Source organism: Agelaius tricolor, unplaced genomic scaffold (genome assembly GCF_023055355.1).
Source record: "Agelaius tricolor isolate 1412-34295 unplaced genomic scaffold, bAgeTri1.0.p SCAF_6, whole genome shotgun sequence".
Classification (NCBI taxonomy): Eukaryota; Metazoa; Chordata; class Aves; order Passeriformes; family Icteridae; genus Agelaius; species Agelaius tricolor.
Window position 1 is genome coordinate 41,827,573 of NW_027269266.1, and position 27,664 is coordinate 41,855,236.

The 27,664-nt window shown below is 39.5% G+C and overlaps 1 protein-coding gene across 4 annotated transcripts in view; it reads left to right on the top strand.

Moving 5' to 3' along the window:
- Positions 1 to 760: 760 nt before the first annotated feature.
- Positions 761 to 27,664, top strand: part of DNAJC13 (DnaJ heat shock protein family (Hsp40) member C13) — a 56,448-nt gene continuing 29,544 nt past the window's right edge. For 2 of the 4 annotated variants that reach the window (XR_011679575.1, XM_071429516.1), the window contains exons 1-22: positions 761 to 992; positions 8,827 to 8,907; positions 12,668 to 12,743; positions 13,231 to 13,380; positions 13,714 to 13,755; positions 14,862 to 15,062; positions 16,120 to 16,326; positions 16,412 to 16,507; positions 16,648 to 16,739; positions 17,531 to 17,697; positions 17,797 to 17,876; positions 17,956 to 18,125; positions 18,944 to 19,043; positions 19,295 to 19,402; positions 19,909 to 20,064; positions 20,803 to 20,859; positions 22,117 to 22,238; positions 23,349 to 23,424; positions 24,452 to 24,547; positions 24,686 to 24,829; positions 26,004 to 26,018; positions 26,530 to 26,612. Coding sequence is in view for 3 of the 4 variants with exons in the window: in XM_071429516.1 (XP_071285617.1) it covers positions 8,840 to 8,907; positions 12,668 to 12,743; positions 13,231 to 13,380; positions 13,714 to 13,755; positions 14,862 to 15,062; positions 16,120 to 16,326; positions 16,412 to 16,507; positions 16,648 to 16,739; positions 17,531 to 17,697; positions 17,797 to 17,876; positions 17,956 to 18,125; positions 18,944 to 19,043; positions 19,295 to 19,402; positions 19,909 to 20,064; positions 20,803 to 20,859; positions 22,117 to 22,238; positions 23,349 to 23,424; positions 24,452 to 24,547; positions 24,686 to 24,829; positions 26,004 to 26,018; positions 26,530 to 26,612 (2,306 nt within the window). In the remaining variant the exon portion in view is untranslated. Of the gene's footprint in view, positions 993 to 8,826; positions 8,908 to 12,667; positions 12,744 to 13,230; positions 13,381 to 13,713; positions 13,756 to 14,861; positions 15,063 to 16,119; positions 16,327 to 16,411; positions 16,508 to 16,647; positions 16,740 to 17,530; positions 17,698 to 17,796; positions 17,877 to 17,955; positions 18,126 to 18,943; positions 19,044 to 19,294; positions 19,403 to 19,908; positions 20,065 to 20,802; positions 20,860 to 22,116; positions 22,239 to 23,348; positions 23,425 to 24,451; positions 24,548 to 24,685; positions 24,848 to 26,003; positions 26,019 to 26,529; positions 26,613 to 27,664 lie in introns of all 4 variants that reach the window. The other 2 variants (XM_071429517.1, XM_071429518.1) reach the window with 2 other exon arrangements.

Here is a 27,664-nt window from a genome sequence, read left to right on the forward strand (position 1 = left end):
TACCCATCCTGAACCTGCCCTGACTCAGCTACATGCTGTTTCTTAAGAGTAGATATGATGGTGAAAAGGATATTAAAAGAATTTAACACCTGTGGTTTTGGTATTTTTCACCAAAATACTTAGTTCCACTTACAGTTTTTTCCTCATTTCTCTCTTCATCTGCAGACTTCAATGAAAGGGAAAGGCCATGGTATTCTAATGCAAGTCATATTTTAAAATATTCAAAATATTTATGTCAATCAGTAGGCATTTTAAGGAGCTCGTGTTACAATGCTGCCGTCCGTAGTTTACATTTTTGGGAACCCTCGCATCTGGTGCAGAATATGGGGAAGTTGACGGGGAGTTTAAGAGTCCCGTAACAAATCTGGAGGGTGGTTAGCCAACCACATAAATCAGTGATTCAGTCTCCGCAGCCTCAATGTGGCATTTTAACATGGCTTTTACAGACACGTAAGTAATGTGCATCATTAAGCAGCGTGCTCCGGCTTTTTAACTGTTCCACGCGCCTTCCACGGCCTGGAGACGCTCGGGCAGGACCGCACCGGTCACTGACACCCCTGAGGCGACGCGCAAGGGGAGCGCGACAGGCACTTTGCACCCCGGCGGCGCGGCGCCTGCGCACGGAGCCATGCCGGTTCCCGGCAGAACAAGGCAGGGCAGGGCAGGGCAAGGGGCGAGGGTAGGAAGGAAGGAAGGAGGGAGTCAGTGCGGCGGGAAGGGGCAGGCAGCGCGGAACACATCAGGTGACCGCGTCCCATGACGGCCCCGGGCCGCACGGCGGCTGCGCCGAGGGGGCGGTCTCGCTGCCTGAGCTAAGATGGCGGCCTCCAGCGCCAGGCTCTGAGGCAGCGGGAGCGGTGTAGCGGCTGCCGCCCGCCCGGCCGGCCGGAGGGTGAGGGGTGAGAGCTCCGCTCCGTGCCCCTTCACCCTTATCGCCGGGAAAGCGCATTGCTGGTGGGGGCAGGTCCGGGCAGCGCGGGCTCCCCGACCAGGTAAATCCCAGCGGCGGGGGAGGTGAGGGGGCGGCGGCAGCAGCTCCCGCCTCCTTCCACGGTCCCGGGCGCTGCTCGGGGCCGGGTGGGCGGGCAGGGGGCGCACCCGGCCCGCCGCGCTGTGCGGGGAGCGGGGAGCGGGGAGCGGGGAGCGGGGTCGGGGCTGGGGCAGCGCTGGCTCTGCCGCCCGGGGGCTGATGCTGCCGCCGGCACAGCCCCGCTCCCGCCCCAGCCGTGGGGGCCTGGGGCTGTGAGCCGGCGTCCCCCGTGCCCAGCGCGGTACCTGTCAGCAGCCGCTCCAGCCCTCCCTTCGCTTCCTGTATCCGGGCAGAGGAGAGGGCTGGGTTGTTTTCCAGCCTCTGCCCGCCCGGCGCTTCGCTCGGCGTGCCCCGCACCTGATGCGGCTTCTGTAGCCTCCGGGCAGAATTTGTCTTTTTTCTTAGAAGAGTATTGACGTGTCCATTAAGAAAAGACACGTTATTTTCCTTCTTCTGCCTTCAGATCAAAATATAGCCGTCAGGAGATGCTTTGGGAAATAATTTATGAAGGGTGGGAGAGATGTGGTGGAGATATGTTCTCACAGAGATGAGATTTTATTTCTTTTTTGAGTGCTAATAGTATGCCTGAAGAGCATGAGCAGAACTAGATGCACTTTTCAGAAAATCTACCCTTAATGTTCTTATTTTTCCAGGAGCATTTGATTTCCTTCCATGCATGCTTTTAGCTTGCTTTTTGTTTTCTGAAAGTCAAAACGAGCAGTCATATTGGATGGTTTTCTGTCTGCGGGGAGCTGCCAGCAGTCTTTGGGATAGATTTTCCTGTGGAGTGGCGTGAAGCCTGTGCCTTCATCGCTGTACCTCTACTTCTGGGCTATAAAAATGTTATCTTAGCACTTCAGTTTGGGAAGGAGAGGTCTTATTTCTCTTTTTGGCTTGGTGCTGAGGGACCATTTGAGCGTTCTACTTGGGGGAGAAAACATAGGCCTAGAAGTTTATTCAGAGACTTCCTGTGCATCCACTCAATCTCTGCAGTGTGGCTGCTTTTGAAGTTAATGCAATCTGAAATTTGTTTTCTCTTTTTCTCCTGTGCTGTTTCATGAATAAGATGTGTGGTGGTTGGAGTAGACGAAATTCAGTAGATAACTGCTTTGTTTCATGTTACTTAGCACTGATTAGATAATACTGCATTTCAGAAAATATTCCTGGTTTTAGAATTCAAGTTCTCTGAAGCTGAAGACTTTTTTTGTTGATTATTAGATTTGTCTGCATAGGCTACTTGCATGTAGTGAGATCTGTTGAAAAGGAGGAGGCTGTTGAAGGGACTGCTAGTGACCTGATAAATAAAATGAAAATAACAGGACCAGTGTTACAGATGTGAAAATTATGCTTGGCTCCAGCCTGCTTCAATTCATAGATGTGCAGCTTGGTCTAATTCTTGCCTACTATAGGCAGCCAAGTGCCAGAACACTTGACTAGAAGTTACTGGCACCTTTCTATTATTACTGATAGTTTTTTCCACTTGCTGCAAATATCTGAGTGTTTGGAGACAAAGTTGCATTTCTGTCCTTGTGTGGTATAGACTTCCCAGGAACTTTAACCTTGTATTTTAGCCTTGTTGAAACACATTTTTTGAAAGATTTTTTTTGTATGTATTGCTTGCTCCTCTGGGTGTCATGTGGCATTTTTCATAGTTTCCAAACACATACTTGTCCTGAGGGATTGAATCACTTTGTATTTCCAGATTTTAAGTGGTATGCTGAGGCTTGGTCTTTAAAGCCAGATTTGTTTTTTATAGTGTGGAGGTGACTTTGCTTTTGAATTGTTTGAAGCTCAGTAAGTGAAACTTACTGACTTAATAATTCTTCTGCTGGTGTTCAACCATATCTTGAAGTGTTAACCTTCAACTGCTTAGCTTCCTGATTTGCTTCCAAAAAACTATTCTTGTGTCAAAAAAATTAACAACTCCCTTGCCTCACTAATAAAACAGAACATTATTCTGAAGAAATATGACAGGATTGCTAAACTATGACTGAAAGGAACACTATTTTTTTTTCTTCCTTCCCTTAGTGAGTATATACTTTTGATCTGATACTCACCTGCCTAGCTGGTGAATCAGATTGGTTTACTGGTGAAGCAGAATGCTAATATAAATATAAAAGAAAACCAGAATCTTCCACACTTTTTCTTATCCTTAACACTGATCCTCAGTGAGGAAATGGGTCACCTGGAGGATGGACTCTGATGTTGTCATCATCATTTATGGTAGTAGTAAAGCTGGAATGCTCAGCCTCTTTCTGTCCTGGGGCACTGAGGGTGGGATTACTGCTATCACTGAGGCAGGTTGCACGTAGCTTCTTCTAAGGATCCGGTGGATCTTCTCTCTTTCCCCTCTTACAAAAAGGACTGGGAGTTCCTACACTACAGATGAAATCTGTTTCCACAGCTAATTAGGCTGTAGTACTTTAGGAGAAGAGTACTGTTCAAGGAAGAGGAAAAATTAATGCTTGTTAGAAGTAATCTGTCTGAAGGCAAAACTCTGCCACTTAGTGACCACAGCAATGAAAGAAGAGGCTGAAATGTAGGCAGCTAAAACATTTCAGTGCAGGAAAACTCACTTATTTAAATAATGGCTTTAAAGCTACAGAGGGGTGGATGACTGGAAATCAGGCTCCAGACCTTTAAGCTAGCAGGCAGGTGTGAATAACAGAATAACAGAACCTTAGGGGTTTTTTAGTGCTTTGCTCTCATTGCTTTCCAGTTGGTTCCTGTTTTTATGCTCATAGTATGTCTTCTCTCACTCAGAAAAGTCACACTTGAACTTGCTATGACTATCTGTCCCTGTGAAGTAAAGACTTTCTTTAGTAAGAACTCTTACTAGTGTTCAGCCATGCTGGAATAAATTTTTGAAACAAAATCACAATTTCTTGTCTGCATTTCTCTTCTTCTTTTGCCCAAGAAACTTCAGTTTCTTATCAGCATTTATTTTACTCCTCCCTGCAGTAGAAAAGAATAATAATCCTGTGTGGGGCTGTGAATCCTTCCTTGTTAAACCTTTGTTTAAGAAAGATATTGAGGCTTTGTAATAATTGAGAGATAATATAATCAGGAAAAAACTCAATCTGAATTCTGCACTAAACTTTGAACCCATGTCCAAACTTCTGACTTGATTTAATAAATTGAAGGAAACTTATGTGTAATTACAGCTGTGCCTATTGCTTTGATGTCTGCAAGGTCACAGCTTTTCTTCTGACTCCACAAGTGCTGGTTTGAGACTGACTTGTCTCAGTTTCCTGAAATAGATTGTTTTCCCAGATGGTAGTTTTGTCTAAAGAATGTGAAATCCTGGAAAAGTGGAAAGTGCATACAAGTTGAATATAGATTGTGTAAAAGGTCCCTTTCAACTCAAACTATTCTATGATTCTGTGTAGCCTAAACTCTGAGGCAGGGGGACTCCTGGAAGCAGTTCAGGCCCCTTAGTTTAAAGAGTTGCTATTTCTGGTACATGAGGCACTCAAAAGTGTGGTTTCAGCTCTTCCCCTAAAGCTGTTTCACTGCTATTTACAGTACTACAGGAACCAAATAGGAAAGTATTGTTGAACTTCAGTCCTGTGAAAAAGCTGATTGAAATATCCAGGGGATATTTTGGAGAGTGCTTTTGTTAGGCTCCCAAAAGAAGTTGTAAGTTGTAGACAATACTTTGCCTGCAGAATCATTGGATTGTTTGACTACAGTCTGTATTCAGCATGCCTGCTCTCAACCAAGAAAATCATGTTTACAAACTGCTACTTTCAAAGTAGTTTTTGCCTCTGCTCCAATGGAAATAGAACAACTGGGTGTTTTTCTAGTATCAAACTTTTAAAAGCCATCAGTATGGGATAAGCAATAGCTGTGCTTCAAAAAAATTCAAAATAATTCAAAGTATTCAAGTTGTGACTTCTCTACTTCCAGAACATTAAGATGATTGCTCAAGTTAGTGCCTTATTGTCCTGGGTGCTCTTATGAGTGAGATAACAAATTTCACTCCATTTTTGTGTTAAGTCAGGCAACTTGTTAAAGGTCTATTGAATGCAGGAAGAAAAGGTAAAGGTAACAAGAATGTTGTCTTATTTTAGGAAATTAATATATAACTAAGCAGGCCACTATAGCTTACACTGACAATATGGCTAAACTTGATTAATGGTAAAGCCTGATGTGTTCTGCAGAGTCAACTATCTTAGGTGCTAAAATTACAGTGTATGACACTGTGGATAGTACAAGAGAGGTGCCACACTGGTTCTGCTGGAATGAGTGAAGGAAGAGGAATTTCTTGGTTTCTTCTAAAATACTGTTGCCTTTGATATGAACTATTTTTTTTTTTTAAATATTGTTCTTACTGTGAAATCAAAGACAACCAGTAAATAATTGCTGGGCTTTACCACAGCAGCTCAGAACACTAGGCTATTGTTAGCCTTTTCTGTCTGTTAAACTGCTGGAAAATGTGTACAAGAATTAATTGTTGCTAGACTTGGGCATATATTGCCCCTGTGGTAGTCTTCTCAGTGAGAGGGATGGTTGCAATTACTGTCCAGAAGCACAGTGAATAAAGCATGAAAGCTTAATGATTTTGGTGGCTGTCATCTAAACAAAAAAGCAGTCTGGTGAATTTGTTATTGCACTTCAGGTACAATACTTAATGCGTCAGTATCCTGATTCTAGTTAGATGCTGGTGTTAAAATTTCTGGAAGCTGCTGGTAGCTCATAAATGAATGTTTCTTAGTTCTGTATTATTAGGAGTAGATATTTGCAACCTTGAGAACATCTTGCTTTAAATACTCTAGAGCAAGTGGAGTTCAGGTGTGGGAGACCTAATAGAGTTGGTCAGAGGAGTCTGGTATTGGTGAAACTGGAATTACAGATAAATAGATCTTTTAATCCTGTACTTAGTAAAGCTAGTCTTGTTATAAGCCTCTTATTTTATTTTTACTAATACTTTAGTCAATGTCAAGAAAATGGCTTTGAAAGAGGGGCATGAAGATTGAGTATAGGGCATGTTCTGAAAGATAACTTTGAAACAAAATTACCAGATCTAAAGTGTGCCACTGTACAGTAAGATCTATGTAGTTTTGATAGAGTGTACTGTTTTGATTCTTATCCATGGTAATAATAATAACAGTTCTTAACCCAAGCAAAATGGAGAACTTCAGGAGTAATCATAGAATGCTTTGGGTTGAAAAGGATCTTAAAGATGATCTAGTTCCAACCTCGCTGCCATGGGCATGAACACTTTTCACTTGACCAAATAGCTCAAAGCCCCATCCAGCCTGGCCTGGAGCACTTCCAGGGCTGGTGTAATGGAGTATCCAGAACTTCTCTGGATACTGTTCTGGTGCCTCACAATAAAGAATTTAATTCTAACATCTAACCTAAGCCTCCCATCTTTCAGTTTAAAGGTTTAAAGCTGTCTCTCTGTCCTGTCACTACATGCCCAATGCCCCTCTCTGGCTTTCTTGTAGGTCCTATTAGGTATTGAAAGGCTGCTCTAAGTTCTCCTTGGAGCTGCTTTTTCTCCAGGCTGCAAAACCCCAGGTCTTAGCCTGTCTCCATAGAAGAGGTGCTCCAGCTCCCTCCCTGGCCATCTTTGTGGCTCTTCTCTAGATTCACTCCGAAGGGTGTGGACCAGGTCCTTCTTATGTTGGGAGCCCCAGAGCTGGACACAGTACTGCAGGTGGGGTCTCACAAGAGTGGAGCAGAGCAGAAGAATCGTCTCACACAGCCTGCTGGCCAGTTTTCATTTGATGCATCTCAGAATGTGCTTCTGAGCTGTCAGCACACATTGCTGGGTTGTGTCAAATTTCTCATCAACCAACATTTTCAAGTCACTTTCAAGGACTGCTTTCAAGCCATTCTCCACTGAGCTTGTATTTGTGCTTGGGATGGCCCAGCCCAGCTGCAGAGTCTTGCATGTGGCCTTGTTGAACTTTGTGAGGTTGGCACAGACCCACCTCTCCCACCTGTCAGAGTCCCTTTAATGTCATCCCTTCCCTCATGCCTGTCGATTGCACCACAGTGCTTGGTGTTATCAGCAAACTTGCAGAGTCCACTGTCCATATCCCTGACAAAGGTGTTAACACAGTGCCAGTCGCAGTCTTGACCCCTGAGGAATGCCACTTGTCACTATCTTCACTTTAACATTGAGCTATTGACTGCAACTGCTTGAGTGCAGCCCTCTGGACAATTCCCTGTCCAATGAGTGGTCCATCTGTCAAATCTGTGTTATTTCAGTTTAAGGGCAAGGATGTCAGGTGGGACAGTGTGATATGCACAGGTCCAGGTAAGATGATGTCAGCAGTCAGGAGCAATAATGCTGTTGAACATCCTGCCCCTCATAATACTTTGTTTCCAAAAACTGGCTTTAGAGAATTTAACTTACCACAAGTCATTGGAATATTAACTCTGAAAATTTGACTCGAACACTGAGTCATTGAAAGATGTAAATACTGCTCTTCTCTCTTCCCAGAGGCAGTACTTCAAGTTTCCTTCAGTAGGTAGTGATGATTGTGCTGGCTCTTCACCTGAGGGAAGGAATTCTAGAGTACATTTTGAGCAGGTTATCCATTCTTCATGGTTATGACTCCATAACTGCTATAGAGTTTGCTCAGAAAGAAAATAACCTGAAGTCATAGAGGGTAGCAATTAGCAATGAGCTAATGTTGCAGATTGTCCATCTCAAAATAAGACATCTTCCTTTGCCCAGTCAAGCAGAGTTAGCTGAATGTAAAAAGATAATGGGATGTTATTTAACTTTGAGTGCAGTACTGACTGGGATTGGGTTGCTTGAGAGTTGCTTCAGGCAAGCTGTGTTCTTGCAGACCAGCATTAGTGTGTGGTATTTTGGGGATGCCACTGTGTTATTGGTGATAACCTGGGGGTAGTACCAATCAGTTCAATCAGTTACAGGGAAGTCTGATTTAACACATTTGAAAATATAGCTAATGCTGTAGCAGTAAATGGAGAGTGAAAACTTCACTTTTGTACTTAATCAGAGAATGTCTGCTTAAGTTCCTTGTATATGCAGTAACAACATAGTGAAATAAAAGGGAGATTAATTTCCTAACTACTCAACATGCATTTGTTTCAGGCATTGAAAATAGTAGTGTTTAGAAGCATTCCTTAGAACTTAGCAACTCCTAAAGCAATGATCTACTTAAGCAATTATGGGGAATTTTCACTGAAGTCCTCAGTGTGTGTGTTTAGGGAATAGATATTCCCTCTGTGTGAAATAAGCATGTCATGATGTTAGTGGTGAGATTGCTTAAACTTTTACAGCATAGGAATGGTACTTAGTCAGCTCTTCAATCATAATGCTTAGCTAGTAAGTTTCTCAACCTCAGGTTCTGATTCAGACTGGAAAACAAACGGTTCTATGTATCCAGATACCTCCTTACTGTTTATTTCAGAATTGCAGTAGAACTTTGGTTTAGCTAGAGTTACAGGTAGAGGTTACTCAAATAATTTTATATAATACGATTTTTGAGAGTAAAGCATTTTGGAGATGACATAAAATATACTCTATTTTATTCAAACTATAAAATTTGAATGTGCAAAAGTGCAGTGAAAGTAGAGTGATTGTAATATGGTAAATGTGACGTAACTTACTGGAACCTGGTGCTGTTAAGGAATAGCTAGTGTAACAAATGCATTGGAGAAACTGATAATTCTTGTACAACATGGTCCACGTATTGTTTGTTAAACAAGTTTAAAAACAAAGTCTTTTTGTAAAAGTATATCAATGATTGGTGAACTTTGGTTTTAAATAAGAATCCTGAGTGCTAACAGGACGTCTCCTTTGTTTTCAGGTCTTGGCACAGAATGAATATAATTAGAGAAAACAGAGATCTTGCTTGTTTCTACACAACAAAACATTCATGGAGGGGGAAGTAAGTGATTTGAAGTTTGTTAATTTTGGCTTTTTGTTTTTAAAGTTTTGTGTGACATTTTTCCTCTCTGGTACTGGATTTAAGTGCATAGTTTTAACTTCATCCAACTGATGAATGAAAATTGAACTAAAGGCTCCTGCTGCTCAGTGTCTGAACTAAATGTATCTTCACTAGAATCAGATTGGATTTGTAACATTGTGGTTTAGCTTTCCTCTGCTTATGTTCCCACGGTGCAGTGTAGCTCTGAAATGGACCATCTGACCTCGTCAGGTTCTGAGCCTCTTGAACTAACTATATAAACCACTAAATTTAAGATGGAAATGTTTCTTCTCAGAACAGTTTGATGGAGGAGTAGTGTTTTATGTACTTTAATTCATGAGGATTACTAGTCCACATATACACTTAAATTGTGTAACAGATTATCTGTTAAACTACTAACTGAGATAATTTGAAGAATTCTGCTAATAGAAATTAACCGGATTTTAATGGGGGTCTTGGATCTAAAAATAAATTTTTGGTGATGCTCCTGTCTGCAAAAGCTTGGGAATGTCTAATGAAATTATCCACTAAGTTATCATAACTGGTATCTGTTATGCTGTGTCTGAAGTCAGCTGTTACAGGGCTTGATTTGGTACGTTCACCCACTGTTCCTTTTCACATGCATAGTATCTCTGTAGAATGAGTTTTTCCTTGCTATCCAAACATCAACATAACAAAGAGAGTGGGTTATCTGCACCTTGGGAACAGGAGAACCGCTTGATTCTAATGGTTTTATGAAGAGGTATTGTCCAAATCTGTTGTTTGACCAGTAAATTGAAACTGGTTGATTTTTTTGTCTGACCCATTCATCCTATCAAAGACTGGGAATACTGAGAAGGAAAGGAGAATTCCTCTCATTAAAAAGCCTGAGGCAAGCTCTTGAAGATCTTGAACCTTGATGGTAATGTTCTGGTGCATTTATAGAATTCTTACAGAACTTCAGGCTAAGTCTAAAGTCTAGAACAGATTTAGTTTAAAAATTCAGTGGTGTGTTAATTCTTTTGTAGTGAGGGGGAAAGAAGTATTTAGTAAGTAGTTGCCTCTTGTTTGTTGCAACAGAAGCTTATTTGGGTTTTAGTAATTTTCTATTTGAATTCTTGAGTCCACTCAGTTCATAGTTATATGTTCTCAGTATAATCTATGTATAACATTAAAAAACCAGTAACTTAATGTGTGGTGCTAAATGAGCCTGAATCATTTTGACTACTCATAGAATTAGTCATTTTGAATATGGGCTCTGTGTGTCCATAAAGTATTTTCCAGTAGTGCACATGATGATGCTCCAGTGTTCTGTAGATCTGTAAAATTAATGAAGATTTTTTTTTTGTTGGGTGTGGTGGTATGAAATTTATCTGCCAGGTTCATTGTGATTAAAAAGATTTCTCCAGTGCTTTGAAATAATTAGTGAACAGGCCATAGTCTTTTCTTGGGGAAGAGGACATTTGCTTCAACTCTTCGCAAAACAGCCTGGGATTAGACAGTACTGCAGAGTAGTTTGAGAGATAATTAATAGTAAACTCTTCAAGTCCTGGAGGTATGAATACCTTTCGTAAATATTTATAGGTGAGGTTATGAACAAGAGTGTAGGCCACATGTGAGAGCTGACTTCTGAATCTCCCCTGTCCATGAAACAAGACTTGGTTCTTCTGAATTTACCTAGGGAGAGGAAACAAGGGAAATGGCAACTCAGCAAAACTGCTGTTCTGTCTTGTGTTCCTTGTCCCAACACATATTAAGAATCCTGGATAATAAATGCTTCCTGGATCTTGAAATGTGGGCTTGAGCATAAGGGGAGAAAAGGAAGGGGCTATGATGTTTGGAAGCTGATCTTCGGTTACGTGTAATGGTTGCAAATTCTTACTCTGCCACAAAGCGCTGTGCAGCTCACAGTAGGCTCAGTAAGTAAACAAAACCTTGAGCAAGTAGTAAAGAGCTTTTTTACTTGTGATATGCTGTTCTAAAGAACTTAAACGAACCTCATTTATAAGTCATATAAAAGACAGAAAACCTATATAAATTGTGCGACAAGAGGAGAGGGAACAGTGTGTTTCTTCTTATGCACTAAGGACTGGAGCATTCTTTGACAGGCTGAATATAGTGGAATTATTAGCAGCTAGAGTAGCTTCAAACATTCTGCTTCATTACTTCATTACTTCCTTGAGCTGCATCTTAAATAAGGAAATTTCAACTATGTAGAAAAACAAATAGGTTTTGTAAATATGTTAAACATCCTTAAGGGGGCCAATCAGTTCAATACAAATGTTCCTAAGCTTTGAAGAAAATAAGCACTTGTTTTAATTCCTAAGTAAACTCTGGGTCAGTAAAGGCTTCAACTTGCACTGTTTTAATAATAATGGAAATTGGAAGGGTATTAAGTTTGTGAGATTGCCTGACTGTCAGATACATGCTCTTGACCTTCTTGTTATAAGGGATATGTGAGAGCTGCTCTGAATATATTTGATGCCCATGCAAAGTTTGACTTTATGCAGAAATGATGGCTTGTGCTGCAGACCTGTCAAGTGAGAGAGGAGAAAGTACTGCAGCACAAGAATGCAGAGAAGGATGGAAGAAATGATCTGCTGGTTTTTGATGCAGTCTAACATGGCACAGGTTCAGATTAATTAGGCAGCTGGTTGCTAATATCTTTTCCAAGCAAACCCACAGTTTACCCAGAACTGAAACTTAAATTCCTACACTGAATCAGTTTTAATGTGGACAACTAGCCAAAGTATTTTTATTTGGTTCAAGTTCAAGAAAGGCATCCATGTTCAGATGCTATTGCTTTAGTCAGAGAATACTTACTAGTACTGGCTCTGGTTCAGCTTTGGCTTTACTTTTTGGGCCGGATGGCTTCCAGATGGAAGCACCCTAGAACATGGCTTGTGCAAGTAATAAGCTATTATTAATAATCTACTGTTTCAAACTGTGCTTAGTTATGTTTCAAAACTTTCAGATTCAGAAATATGTAAAGAGTCTCTGTTTATTCAGGGTACATTTTGGAGATTATCTAGGAAATGAAGCCATGGTAAGGCTTTGATTTTGCACTTGATGCATCAAAATTCTGTAGCTTTAGCTCACTGCTGCTTGTGTCTGATACACTTGAAACACAAACAACTACCTTGCTATTCTTTAAGCCCTGTGACAGTTAACATATCTGTGATATCAATGTACAATGACTGTAGCTTTGGTGATATAAGTCTTTCTAGAGTTTGGTAGCTTTGGTTTCCCTCAAGATGAAGAAAATTAGGCTTGGCCATAGTAGTACTTTGACTTGGTACAGTATTGTGAACAGTTGTGTAAATTGGATTTTGTGTTAAAACTGTTGACTGAGACAGCTTCAGATGGATGCTTTTAGACTATTGCAGGAATGGTTGGGTTTTTTTTTTCCCCCTACCTGTGAAGCCGTCTTAAAGTTTATTCTGGTCTGGTAGTACCTTTCAGTGCAAGTCTATGAGTCTTTGATCCTGCCTTAGCCAGTAACTTAGGAAAAGGTATGCATAAGTAAATCTATTTAGTAGTATTTAACTTGTACGTCCCCTTTATGGATATATAGAACAGAAGAACTTAAGATATTATAAAGTAAACTGTAAGTAACAACATAGAAAATTCCATATCCATTTCCTAACAAAAACCTGTGTATATCATCTTAACATCATTTTTGCAGTTCAGTATGGGTTTTCCTGTGACTTCTGGAGAAACTTAACATTATTTTGTATTCTAGGTATAAACGAGTCTTTTCAGTTGGAACACATGCCATCACCACATACAACCCCAACACACTGGAAGTTACAAATCAGGTAACTGTCATTTTTGAAGTTGATTTTTGACTTATGTCCATTATCCAGAGTGAATAGTGACATTCAGGCTTAAGAAACCATCCAGTCTGACAAGATCTCAGAAAAGCCAGAAGGTGTGGCAGCTGTGTACAAAAGTACACATAACAGAAGGTCTGTGTTGCCTTCACTAACTCTACAAATACCCATAGGGTTTTGTACTTTTAGGCAATTTCTCTTTATTGGCCAACAAGTAGTACTTTGCCTTTGGCTGTGCTGTTCTGAAGGAACCAGGGTAAGTTTGATCACTGCTGAGCTGTGTCCCTGAAGGGAGTCAGGACACTTAGTTACTTTGCACAGTATCAAAGAGGAAGCTCAAGCTTATGCTGTCACGTAGCATGCTAGCTGGCACCTTGTTACAGGGTTACTATAGGTTCTAAGGGGTTTTGAAGGAGGGAGATGTAGCTTTAAAATTACTGACAGTATAACCTAATTACTTTCAATTGTCTAGTGGCCTTATGGAGATATCTGTGGTATTTCTCCTGTTGGAAAAGGACAAGGAACAGAATTTAATCTCACTTTTCGCAAAGGGAGTGGAAAAAAATCCGAGACACTTAAGTTTTCCACAGAGCACAGAACAGAACTCCTTACAGAGGCACTGGTAAGATTTTTATTTTTATTTTCTTCAAGCAAGCAGTAAGTACTCAGTTACCATTTGTGGTAGTGTATTATATTTTCTTTCCCTGCATAAAAAGTGGGAAGGCAAGTTTTTGAGCTGTTATGTTAATGATCTTGATCTAGTGTCAGTTGGAGCAAGTACTGTAAAGAGTGAGTAAAGCTACAAATACTGAATATATTAACTGCAGTGGAATGGTGAGCCTTCTGAGGAGGCTTAATACGAGTCTCATAAAACAAAGTCACCTTAAATGTAGACTTTCTGGATAGATGGGTTGTCATATTTGCATTCATTCACTGTTAACTTTTTTAAAAACAGAGATTCAGGACAGACTTCTCAGAAGGAAAAATCACAGGACGGGTAAGTGTCTGGCTTACCTGCATCATGTGCCATTTAAGGAAATTATCTAAAGACTCAGATTTCTGCTTTGTTCATGTATTTTATGCTTGTGCTATATGTGCTACCTGAAATAGCTTTTGTGAATTTGGATGTGAAGTCTTTGAGAAGAGAAAATGGAGTTTGTTCAAAAGCAATGGGAACCTCTTTACCAGTAGAATATTTGAGCTCACTTTGATTGGCCTGAGCCTTGTGCTTGTACATGGACTATGAATGTTACTGTTGAAACACAGGGCTGAGCTATGTGGAGATCTTATCTGGAGAGGAGAAAAACATTGATTCATGTTAGTCAATGTTTGCTTTACTTACTAATTAAATATTTTCTGCATAATATCCTGAACATTTGATGCTTCCTAAAAGGATTTCTGTAGGTTCTGACCAGACAAGATTCTGTAGGTTCTGATCTTACAGACAAGATTGGCATTCACTGAATTTGTGGTAATACAGCAATAAGCAATTCAGTCTACAGAGCTGGACTTTATATTTGTCTTTTGGTCATATAAGATAGCAGCACTTCAAGTGCTTAAAGTTACTTTAAGTAATTTAAAGTGTTTCATAGAATAAATCTTCAGTCATGAGCATAGTAACACTGATGGAATATGGGGATCCCCTTTGTCTCATTGTAGTTTAGAACAGACCTCTAACTTTTACTGGCTGAAGTAAGTTTGTATTTGTAATGGAATGTGACTACAGGAGATGAAAAATATTCACTACAGTGACAAACTTACCTTAATTTGATTTAATTAGCTGAATAACAGCATTTGGTGTAAATGCTATTTCCTCATCGAACCACAATGTTCAGAAGTCTGTGAGTAGACCAACTTCTGCAACAAGAGAACTTACTTCCTTTGGGAGTGGCTCTTTTGGGATTATGTTCTTGCTTCAACACGCATTTTTTAAGCTGTGACCTCTTTGTCAATTGTCAGCTACAGCTACTTCATAGTGTTCTTAATATAGACAACAGCATTAAGGGAAATTATATGATTTTTTGAACTTACTAGCTAAGTAGAGAACTACTGCTGTGTAGTAAAGGAGTGTGCATTGATGCCTAAAAGTAGCTCTCCCTGCAGAGGTATAATTGCTATAAGCATCACTGGAGTGATACGAGGAAACCTGTGATTCTGGAAGTGACTCCTGGAGGTATTGACCAAATTGATCCTGCAACAAATAAGGTCCTGTGCTCCTATGACTACAGAAATATTGAAGGCTTTGTTGATATTACTGGCTATCAGGGAGGCTTCTGTATCCTCTATGGAGGGTTTAGTAGATTGGTGAGTATTAAATCAAAATATCTTGGTATGGTTCTTAGGATATTTATAGCTGCATATTTAATAATGAAGCTTCAACACAGTTGGAGCATACAAGTATGTGCATCTTTGGGACCCAGTTGTGGGGCCTCATGGCTTAGGGAAAGATCCTAAAAGGATAGGAAGTTAGTTAAAATATTTGAGAGGATGCTGATATGGGTTTGGTTATGGTTTTTGGTGTGGGGAGTTTTGTGTGTGTGTGTATTGCATGTTTAAGAACTAGAAGGGGTGGGATATCTAGTTTTTTTAGGTAGTCAATATGAATGTAATGTGGGATTTCCTGTCATTTCTCAAATTTACATTAGTGTGTTACTAATCCCTAACTGATGTAGGGATTCAATTCAGAAATAGATTTATCAGTGGTGCCATTGCCTCTTAAGACCTGTGATCTGATTACTTAGCAGCTTTGCTTGGGAAATATTGCAGTGTAACGTTGGTTCTAAAATCATGACAGGGTTTCTGTGTACTGTACTTCAAACAGCTGAAAAGGATGTTTACATTATTAACCATAAATTAATTCCTAGGTATGGCTACCTCAGTCTCTAAAATAGAACTAGATGAGGGTTTCCATGTCTTTTGTATTGCAGCATGCTTTTCTTTGGTATAAAATTAGCAATGTATAATTGATCCTCTAGAGCTGCCCTAACCTTGAAGATCACCAGTGGTAGCCCCAGTTGCTTTCTCTGGGTCCTCACTCCTGCCAGGCTGTCAGGGTCTGTTGCCAAGGGTGGACAGGCAGGTCATGCAGACCATAACTTTAATGGCACACTAATGTGTAGCAGGATATCCTTTAGGAATAGCTGCTATAGATTTTCTTTTTAAAGGCAAATGTAAAGTTAATAGTGGATCTCCTGTGTAATAAATACCTGTCTATACCATGCACTTAGCAAAGGCCAGTCCAGCTGCTGTGAATATTCCCTACTGTTAGGTATATAGTGGACCATTATTTCTAGAACTGTGATTTTCTTTGGCTGTGCCATATTTTTCACCTGTTAATTGTTTTTCCTGACAAAATTTGCAGCACCTGTTTGCCTCTGAGCAGAGGGAGGAAATTATCAAGAGTGCAATAGACCATGCTGGCAACTTCATAGGCATCTCTCTGCGGATAAGGAAAGAATCCCTAGAATTTGAGCAATACTTGAACCTTCGCTTTGGGAAGTACAGCAATGATGAATCTATAACATCTTTAGCAGAGTTTGTTGTTCAAAAAATAACACCTAGGCACTTGGTAAGGTTGTTAGACTGAACATACTTGGTTCCTATTAAGTACTAAGTATTCTCTTTCCTAGCATGCCTCTCTCTTGTTTTACAAGGAACCTGTGAAAAGAATACTAGCTCTTACAGAAGCTTGCTTAGTTGAGAGGGATCCAGCTACCTACAACATTGCAACTTTGAAACCTTTAGGCGAGGTAAGGGGCATTCTTTCTCACTACCACTTCTTCAAATAAAGGCTCTAAAAGAGAGGAATTGAAAGTATATGTAAGCCTTAATTTGTAGAGTAGCTAAATAGCACTACTTCATGAATATGATCCTTGTCCCTTATTTTCAGGTATTTGCAATAGTGTGTGACTGTGAAAACCCCCAGCTTTTCACCATTGAATTCATCAAAGGACAAATTCGAAAATACTCTTCAACAGAAAGGTAACTGGAGCTTCTGTGCATTACAGATTCAAATGAAAGTTACTACTGTAGCACTTCTAGTTCCTCAGCTTCTGACCCTTGGGAGAGGTTAACTCAAAGCCTTGCTGTTCTAGCAGTCTGCCACTTACAAATCAAGGTTTGTTACAGGAACTAAATCTCTCCCATTTACCTTCATTCCAGCTTTAAACAGATCTCTCCAGAAGTTTTCTGATGAACGTGAAAGGGTGTTGGACAGTTAGATACAGCCTGTTTCTCCTAAGCAATATAGTTCTGTGTATGCTGTATTTGGTTAAATAGTATATCTGAAACAAGGGAAGAAAGCACAGTCTAAGTAATATGGAAATGTGAAGGCTTTGAACCCTTTGAGCTCTCTGCTTGAGACTGTCTTAGCTGATTCTATTTAAAACAACCAACAGAACAGTCCCTGAGTGCACTTGCAGTTGTAATACAGTCTAATCCTGCTAAGTGAGGTTTTGTAGAAAGCACAGGGATGAATTGGCTAACAACATGTGTTACTCATTAACAGATAATCTAGAACTGATCCCATTAGTGAAAGGCTGCAGCTGGCTATACTGGGTGTAAGTCAGCTCTCTCCCTACAGTGCATAAAGGAACACTGAAAGTTAGTGGTTTCTTCCAGAGGTGTAGCTGTTGGCAGTAGCATTAGTAAGAGATTCCAGGTATCACTGCCTTTCGTGATGTGAATTTCTCCCCACGTTTCTCTTATAATTTGTTTCTTTGGCACCACTTCTCTGATACCAATTGTATTTGTGTGTCATTGTCCCACCCCAGAGATTCTCTCCTGGCTAGCTTGTTGGATGGAGTGAGAGCCTCTGGTAATAGAGATGTCTGTGTGAAAATGACCTCCACCCACAAAGGCCAGCGTTGGGGATTACTCAGTATGCCTGTAGATGAAGAAGTAGAGAGCCTTCATCTGAAGTTTTTGGCTGCTCCTCCAAGTAAGCTAATGCTTCTTATGTGGGTTTATAGTGCTCTTTAAAGCATCCAGATATTGAGTCAGGTACTGTACACTTAACTTTTGATATGTCTTTTTCCAGATGGTAACTTTGCCGATGCTGTGTTCAGGTTCAATGCTAACATTTCCTACAGTGGAGTCCTACATGCAGTTACACAAGATGTAAGAATAGAGCCTTTACCCATCCTTTTAAGATGTTGCTAATGCAGAAAGAAATTAATGATTGTTATTTTTTAACCAGGGTCTCTTCTCAGAAAACAAGGAGAAGCTCATTAATAATGCCATAACAGCATTGCTCTCCCAAGAGGGAGATGTTGCAGCATCTAATGCAGAGCTTGAAAGCCAATTCCAAGCAGTAAGACGACTAGTGGCCTCAAAAGCAGGCTTCCTTGCCTTTACTCAGCTTCCAAAGTAAGTGCAAAGTCTCTTTAAGCTTGGAAGTAGTAGATGAAAATAGGCCTTGAACTTCTGTTAGTAACTTAAAAGTGAGAAATGGAATTCCCTTCTGAAGAGGACTGTAAGACTCTCTACATGATGGTTTTCAGTAGTATGAGGCTGCCACCAGGCTTTCATGCAAATTGAGAATCCCAGGTAATCATTTGCAAGGAAAGCTGATTCTTCCTGTGCTAAATACTTTGTCTTGAAGCAAATACGGTTTAATGATTTTCCTAGTGGAAAAATTTTTAACATGTACCTTCATCTGTCCTTGAAGTAGGCAGTTCTTCAGTCTCAAAGTATGCTGATGTCATTGCTATCTTCAGTTCAACACAAGATAAAATGGTGTTAGGAGGTTGTACTTCTATAGTATGTACAGAGTGCTTGGAGTTTGTCTTAAAAAATATAAGGAAGCAGAAAAACTGTCTATTGTTCTGAAAATGAAAGATTCTTTGAAGCATTTCTGACTAGGAAATATAGAGGAACTATAATATTGAGAATGACAGGAAGAGTAACAAAAGCACTTCGTCTGAGACCTTTATAAATTTCAGTTTCTCTATAAATAGTATCCTGTAACTACACAGATACATCTTTATTTTGATGAATGTGCTTGGCATGTTAACAGTAAAGTCAGTATTTTCCTACCAGGAATCTCAAATTTATGAAAATATCAAGGTACTGGCTTGCTAAATGCAATGGGAGCAGACCCCTCTTGGCCACTGATTAGATTTCATCTTAAAATAAGGATTTTAGTTTCTTCTCTGATCTTGGTGGTTTTGCTTCCCTTTCAAAAGATTTCGAGAACGATTAGGAGTGAAGGTTGTGAAAGCCCTCAAAAGGAACAATGATGGAGTAACCCATGCCTCTATTGACATGCTGTGTGCTCTTATGTGTGTAAGTATTAAATTCCAGTTTCTTTCACTTTGGAATATGTGAACTTCAGGCTACTGAAAGATGTAGAAATAGGGACTGCCATTCAGCTTGCAATGTGTTCAGACATGGAATAACTTGTTATACAGTGATTTCTTGCTGAACTTGAACTGAACTGAACTTTTTGTGTGTAGAGAGAGTGGCTTTTGGATTACAGCTGTTAAGAACTGAGGGTTGAAATGTTCCTGTGTAGTGAATGCTTGTTTTTTTTATAGCCCATGCATGATGACTATGACCTGAGGCAGGAGCAGCTGAACAAAGCTTCCCTTCTTTCTTCAAAGAAGTTTCTAGAAAATCTACTAGAGAAATTCAATTCCCATGTGGTAAGTCAAATTTTGGAAACAGATTTAAGCTTCTTTAAGTGCCTTTCCTAACTGCGATGAAAATGCTTTTATCATGCTGAGATGTATCTTTGAATGTGTTTGCACCTACAATTGAAAATACAGCTCTGTCTGGCACTGAAGTTTGTTCTAATTAAGATTGGATCTTGACAGGTTAGGAAATAGCTGTCAATACCACAGATTTTGAGTGACCTGCAACAAATGTTTGCATGTTTAATATGGAAACTGGATGTTTCTTCTAAGTAAAATAACAGTGTAAACTCAAATTTGTGGAATTAAACTAGATAAAAGTATTTTGAGTCTCTAATATGCTTTAGGAGCCAATTATTTATCAGGGTAGTGCCATACTCAGACTAATGGAATTTTCTAAACCCATAGTTTTTGTTTACAGACTATTTTAATGCTATAATAGGGAATATGCTATAATAGCATCATGAGTACTCTTGGACTGCTGTATCTGAGTTACATACCTGTTTTCCTAATTTCAGGATCACGGGACAGGTGCCCTAGTAATTAGTTCACTTCTGGACTTCCTGACATTTGCCCTATGTGCTCCATATAGTGAGACTACTGAGGGGCAGCAGTTTGACATGTTGTTAGAAATGGTGGCATCTAATGGAAGAACACTATTTAAGCTCTTTCAGGTAAGATTTACTTTTCACTATTATTAGAGGCTTCAGGTAATCAGTGAACAGGAAATTTTTCATATTTTACTGAAAGATGGATTTGGCTTCAGTTGGTTAATGTGCCTAAATCTTGTCTATCTCGGTGAATGTTTTAGTGGCCTATTATTTTGCCTTCAGATATCAGATTGAGGTGATTATTCTATGGTGAATGATATGCCAAATCATTGTAGACTAGACTGCCTAGGACCTGTTTCCAGAAACACAGTAAAATACCACTTGGGCTTTAGGATAGATTCAACAGATGCACAGATCTTCCCCTGATTGGCAAGTTTTCTGCCTTTTTGTTTCTTTCTCTGTAAATGAGAGTTAAGAGTCAGAAAAGGAGAGTAACATCCTCTTCAGTAGTAAACCTATAAGGATTGTAGCATTTTTAGCTAAAATGCTAATGCCTTCTTACTGTAAAAATAGTTTTTTCTTCTGCTTTTGATTAGTGTCAGCTTGTGTCAGCCGCTTTCCCCAGCATTATTTCAGCTTCTCTGATATATACTGCTGCTCAGTACCAGGAACTGTGTCTGGGAGTTGCATGAGAGATGCTTGTTCAAAGATACAGGGTAGGAACTCTTCTTAAGGCTAGCTTTCACCAAACTGAATTGGAGGTAGAACAGCCATGTACATTAGTTAAGGAAACTGAATCACAGATGATCTAATCTTCAGTTTTTGCACTTGGATAATTTCTTTGTTAACATTCTGTTCTAGCACCCTTCCATGGCAATTGTGAAAGGAGCAGGTTTGGTGATGAAGGCAATAATAGAGGTGAGATTTTATCAATGTTAGCTGGGATAGCATGCAAAATATGTATTGTCTATTTTGGAAGTGCAATTGCTTACCAAGAGAAGTTTGTTATATTAGCTTCTCAAAGTGGGGAGTGGGGAGGGGGAAGTTGGAAGTGAGGAACAGAGCACCTGCTTAATTGTGAGTGGTTTAATATAGCAACTTGCTTTGTCTTACACTTGGGGGTTTGGAAAGCATGTCAGTTGGGACATTAGGTAGTGCCTTGCATGTCTTCATACTGCAGTCAAGGTTTGGCTGTAAATGTTGTACGTAGCTCAGCCACATACCTCAGAGCCACCAGACTTCTGCATGTTGGAGGGTACTTCTAGGAGGAAAGGTCATATTTCCTGGGATGCATTGCCAGATGGAATGGGACTGGGATTAGTAGGCAGTAGTGTCCCAGAGCAGACTAGTGATGTCAGCCTCTGTTCTTGCTTTGGCTTTAAGTTTCCATACCACATAACGTATGGGCCAAGTCCATACCTTTCAAGAGTTCCTCATGACTGTTGCAGGATGACCTTGCTAACTGACTCTTGACATTTCCTGGGTTGAAATTCAGGGTTTAAGTTAGTGCCTCATTGTAAAACAATGGCTTATGCACCTGAAATCCATCTAGTGCTTTCTTGGAATGGAAGTGAATGAACACTTGAAATAGAGGTATTCCAAATCTTCACATTTCCATCTATGTACCTAATAATGTTAGCTGAAAGTTACTATGTTGTTTATTAAAAGTCCTGTAATTTAGATGAGTAAAAGTGCTGCAAAAGTTTTTTCTTATTCATTGCAACTAATGTGTCTTGAGTGAGTGGCAGTCTTACCCATGTGGCTGTCTAAACTGAACAGCAGCCATTAATCTTAAGTGGTTACTGCTGGCAAAAGTCAAGCAACAGGCAATTATGTGTGGCTGCCATTCTCTGTTTAATCCTAATTTTTAATTGCAGTGTGAAAATGGTACTACTACTACTACAGCCTCCTGATGTATGATGGGACACAGGCATCCTGCCCTCTTCAGTTACTGTCATCATAGATGCCATACCAGTTATCTGGTCCATGGCTTTACTACAGCATTGAGCAGTTTCTGTTGAGAACTTTCACTTAAAACCTATCATACTCAAGCTTCTGGTTTTGAATATTAGTTGGTATAATTGATGGTCAAGAAGGCCTTGGAACTTTAGACTGAGATAAAAGCAGCTTAATTAAGATTCTTTCCTTAGTAATCATCTTGCCCTATTTCCAAAGGAAGGAGACAAAGAGATTGCTACCAAAATGCAAGATCTTGCCCTCAGTGAAGGTGCCTTACCTCGTCACTTGCACACTGCTATGTTTACAATAAGCACAGATCAGAGGATGCTTACAAATAGGTATGTCCATCTCACTTGATATATCATGTTTAAAAAAAATCTAAGTAATGGCCTAGCATACATTGGGAGGTCAAGGAAGAAAAGTTGCAGTTCTTCAGGAGAATATTTTCTTTAGCAGCTGGTATGTTTTAGTAGGACAAGCTTCAGCTGAAACTGCAGCAACTTAACCCTTGATTTTTTTTTTTTTTATTGTTAAGGTGGGCTTGGGTTGGTTACTGGTTAATGGCTTAAGTTTTGATTTTTATTTCTTTTAATTCATGGAAAGAAAAGGCAAGTAGAACGTTTGGAACTTGTAAAAAGTTTCAACTTGTACAGTACAACTGTATAAAAATGGGTGTGCACATCTCAGACATCTTGCATGCAGTTAGGATCACCCATCCTATCTGAGAGAGAAGTTTCCTCACAGAAGGTATTCCCTGAATCAACAGTCAGTAGAACTTGTGATCTCTGAGAGTATGCTGTGGAGGATGAGTGATGATTCAATTAATTCCACCCAAATACAAGACTATAGAAGCTTTAGCTGTGAATTCCTGAAGTGCTTAGAGTTGCTAAGGAATGTAGGGACAAGTGGAACTTGTTGCCACTGTGTGTCATCCAGGAGAGAGCGGGTATGAAACCATCTGTCATGCTAGTTCTGTTTGGTGCTACTACGTACAGTGTGCTTGTAGCAATGCTTCAGTTCAGTGCAGTAGAATCCTAGTGACAAATGTTGGCAGAAAGCATCAGTTGGCATAGACGGCAGGCTCCTAGAAAGGATTTTCTAGTCAATAACTGGTATTAAGAACTTCAAGTAGAGCATGTAGCAGTTCTTGATGGCTTCTAGCCTCTTAACTTTAGCTGCTCTATTGCTCAAGTGTTCTTTTAGGTCTAGATCAAAAAGCATGTGCTGCTGCTGTTCCACTAACTTCACTGGAACTTCTCAGAGGCAACACTTTAAAGCATGCTAAGCATATCCTTGAACAATGTAATGCTTTGTGCTCTTACTCACTCAAGAGTGCGAAGCTCTTGCTCATCTTCATTTCATCAGCATGGTAAGGGTGACAGTTTCGTGGTTTAAAAATCTGTTTAAAGTACTAACTTGCAGTTTGTTAATTTCAATGGCTTTTTCAGGCAGTTAAGTAGACATTTGGTTGGCCTCTGGACAGCTGAGAACAAAACTGCTATGAATTTGTTGAAACGTATTTTGGTAAGTAAAAACAAAATATGGAGTAGCAAAAAAATAAAATATGAAAGCTTGCAGTATCAAAGTTGGGACAGTCTAGATAGTAAACATATTCCCTTTTTCCTTCAAGGGGAAGGTCTTGCCTGGGAGATCAGCAGTCTGGCATCTGCTAATTAAAGGATATTGATGAGGTTCAAAGCATCTCGTACTCTAAAAATTTTGTCACTTTCCTGACACTTTTTAAGATACTTTGACACAAAACTTAAAAATAAGGTGTCTTGACTTCTTTTTCTTGATTAAAGGGGGGAAACATTGTAAGCATGTCTCTAATGCTTTCTTGTGCCAATAAGAAATTAAGATATCAGGAGTTCTGTCCATGCTTTCATGCCTTGCTTGTCCAACTTTGTTTGCTTGTAACTTGGTTAAATCTATATGTTGTTATTTCATATGCTGATTGTTCATATGTTCTTTCACCCTTACAGCCTCCTGAATGCTTCTTGCTTAAGTTACTTCAGTGAAGTTAGGATAATTTCTTACAACACTATTTATTGAACTATCTGTTAAATTACTAGCTTTTAATTTCAAAATAGCAGTTCCTTCATTTTTGGCAGAGCAAACTGTCCTGATCTTGAACACTATCTTATGGAAAGCTTAGTCAAAAAAGACTGTCTCATCTGTCACATGTAACATTTAGTCCATATCAGAGGATATGGATGGATTCTAGTATTATTCATCTCTCTCAGCATTGCCCTGGGATCAACTCTTTTCTTCCTGCATTCTTTAGGTGCATTAAGTGCTGCTTTTAGAAATGGGGTATAGCCAAGAGTTCTGCTGCACTGAAGCCAATAATATGTCTCTGTTAAACAATTCTATTGAGGATGGTGGCATTTTACTACTCACAGCAAAAAAAAAATGCTGGAGCTTTACATACCTACTTTAGAGTAGAATATAAATTGAAATCCCCGATTTAAAGAAATTGTGTTATTACCTAAAGTGTTGGTTTCTGTTAATTAGCCACATGTGTGTTTACACTGGTTTTAAATGTTTTTAGCCACCAGGTTTGCTGGCATACCTTGACAGTGCTGATCCTGTTCCTGAAAAAGATGCTGATAGAATGCATGTTAGAGATAACTTAAAAATTGCAACTGTAAGTAATTGTAGTTGTCTTTCCTATTCCATTACATAGATATATTGTCTTAGTGACTTTTGTAATACAGACACTTGACTGCTGCATTGACCTGCAGCAAAGATAACCCACAACTAAGTAATTGGTTTTATTCTGCAGGATCAGTATGGCAAGTTCAATAAAGTGCCAGAGTGGCAGAGACTGGCTGGAAAAGCTGCAAAAGAAGTTGAAAAATTTGCCAAAGAGAAGGTGGATCTTGTCTTGATGCACTGGAGAGATCGAATGGGCATAGCTCAAAAAGAGGTAAAAGTATTTGAAAGTCTTTGTTAGAGTAACTTGACTAAGTCACCGTTGAGTGTCAGAACACACACTGAAATAGTAAAGAAGTGTTTTGATTTGAGAGTTCTCCTTCCTTTTAGGAAACTCTCTAGTGCTTACTATTCTTGGGTTAGAAATAGGATCCAGGGAGAATGTAAATCAGGCAAATGAATTCCTTCAGCATATGTATTAGGCTTTAGCCAACTGTATCAAACTGCAGTGCAGCTTATATGCATTTCTTGTAAGATGATTATAGAGGAGAAAATTCCTTGAAATGTGGCAAAACCAGTTTTTGAGCTATATTTAAAAGAAATGGAATATTCTTTGCATTCAAAATTATATACTTTACACCAGTGATAATTTAGCTATGGAACCTTCTTGTAGAATCATAGAATAACCTGGGTTGGAAGGGACCTTAAACATCATCAAGTTCTATTTCCCCTGCCATGGACACCACCTTAGGATTCAGTTGCATATAGGTATCTCAGTGCTTGAAGGGCAACACAAGACTGTACCTAAGGTCATGATTGAGACTGAAGTCATAAATGACTGTTTTGGTCTGATACTGTGAGAGGAGAGCTTAAGCATTGCTTGAGTCTTTTGGTCTCCTTTTTCTTTTAGTTTAATTGCCATGTTCAAAATGACAAACTCTTTCAATTATGAGGTGTTTCCCTTAACTTCCTTTACTATATTGACTAAGCTTGTTTTTATGCATTCTGGAAGTGAAACAATCTGTTGTGCATGCAAGAAAGGATGAAAAGCACAATGCAGAGTATTGAAAATGCCTTTGTACTTGTTCTGATATAGTAATCAGCTTTAATTTACAAAAGTCTAACTCAGGTTTGATGTAGAATGTGATGCAGAAGTTTGACAGTAAGATTTGTGAAATAATGGTGAATTAGGTTCAAAACTGGAGAAATGAATAAATGTGAAAAACAGTGGAAGGTCAAATTGCACTTTAAACAACTTGTCTAGATACTGAGTTTAAAGAGTCATTTTTCTGTGTGGAATTCTGAGCTGTATCATTTCACAGCAAATGTGTGCAAGTGTAGCTTGGAAGATGTAGTAGCAAGTTTGGTGTTACCGCTTTAAATTACTTCAGTGACTCTGGGGTGTTAAATGTATTTTTCTTTTTCTTCCAATTTTCCTTCATAATCAGGACAGAAACAATATGGTGAGTCTGTATATCTCTTGTCATTTGTGTGGACTCTGTTGCTCAGACTTCTGCTTGCATGTGATACCTTATGTAGATGATAACAGTGATTTCATGCTTCATCAAAATAGGGAATCTTTCAGTGACCAAGTCAGGCTTGCTTTTATTTTTGTGAGTTCCTCTAGTTCTTTCCTTTCAAGGGCAAAACATTTTTCATCATGAGTTTTCATCTCCATCATCTTTGGAGCTGATGAATTCCTATGGTGGTGGGAATTAAGCTTTTCTCAGGGATAACTTGCTTCTAAACAAATGATGTGTCAAACAGCTGAAAGTTTCTCTGGCATGATTTAACTTGGTGCAAATAACACTTGTGAAAGTCTGTTGCTGCTACTCACCAGAAAAGGAGACATTATTAATGAAGCTTAACTTGGTATGATTTTGAAGGAGTGTAAAAAATATAGCCTTTTATTTTAAAAGGGAAAAATGGGAGATATCTGCCTCTACTGACTTATGAAATTTGGTTATTTTGCAGAACATGATTCAAAAACCAGTGATATTAAGGAAACGGCGCCAAAGGATAAAAATAGAAGCAAACTGGGATCTCTTTTATTACAGGTGAAAATACTAAAGTTAATACAGGTTCTTATCTGGCTGGGTATTTTTGTTAATATCTTCTGAGTTTCTGTGACTTTGAATTTCTGCCTGCCTTGAAACAGTGCAAGTCTTTTGTAACAGGTACTTACTAAAAACCCCCTAAGCTATGCTTAAGGATTTTGCTTGTGTTTAGGCAAAGGAGGAATTTAGAAAGCTTCTGAAATAGCATCAAACATAATTTTTTTCCCTTTAACCAAAAGGAAGAGTAAATAACAAACTGCAGGTGCAAATCTGCATGGTACTGAAGGCCAAGTGAAGTAGCACTAGAAAGTATTGTAGTTTGATGGTACCTGTAAGCTACTCAAGATTTTGTAACTTGAGTTGGAGCATAACTGAGCTTAAAGCAGAGCAAGAGAAAGCACATGGATGCTGGATTTCAAATAGTGCCACAGGTCCTAAATGCAGCTTGCTTACCTTAAGTTCTTACAGCTGTCAAAGTTTACAGGGGAGGGGCTTCCATCTGAAAAAAAATGCATCACTTTGGCTAGAGCCATTGTGTTAGACTAATAAAGCTTGGCTTGACTAGCAAACGATGTAAGCAAGCTGGGGGAAATTCCATAAACCTAACTTCTTGATGTGTCTAAATGTCAAATACAGTTTCATGAAAGGAAGATTTGTGTGCTCCTAAACCTTTGGTATTAAAGTCCATTCTCAGTCTTTGGATCCAAAGGCTGTGTTGGTAACTGCTACTAAAGAATGTCCACTGACTGTTTTGTGACATTTAAGACATCAACTTCTATTTTACTGCATAAGCTACTTTTTTGTGTTATTGGTTTAAAACACAGCTGGTATGTGCATGCCTGCTGCTCTGGATTGTTTACCTGTAGCCCTTACTGGCTTACAGTGAATTGCTTGCATGTCTCCTGGTCATCAGCTACATGCAGATGGCAAACTGAGCCCTAAGGGATGACACAGGCATGCTTTAGTCTAGGCTGGCCTCCATGGCTATCGAAACAGTATACAAGTGAACAACTGTAATTACTGTAACAACCTGGAGACCACTGCTCTCTGCC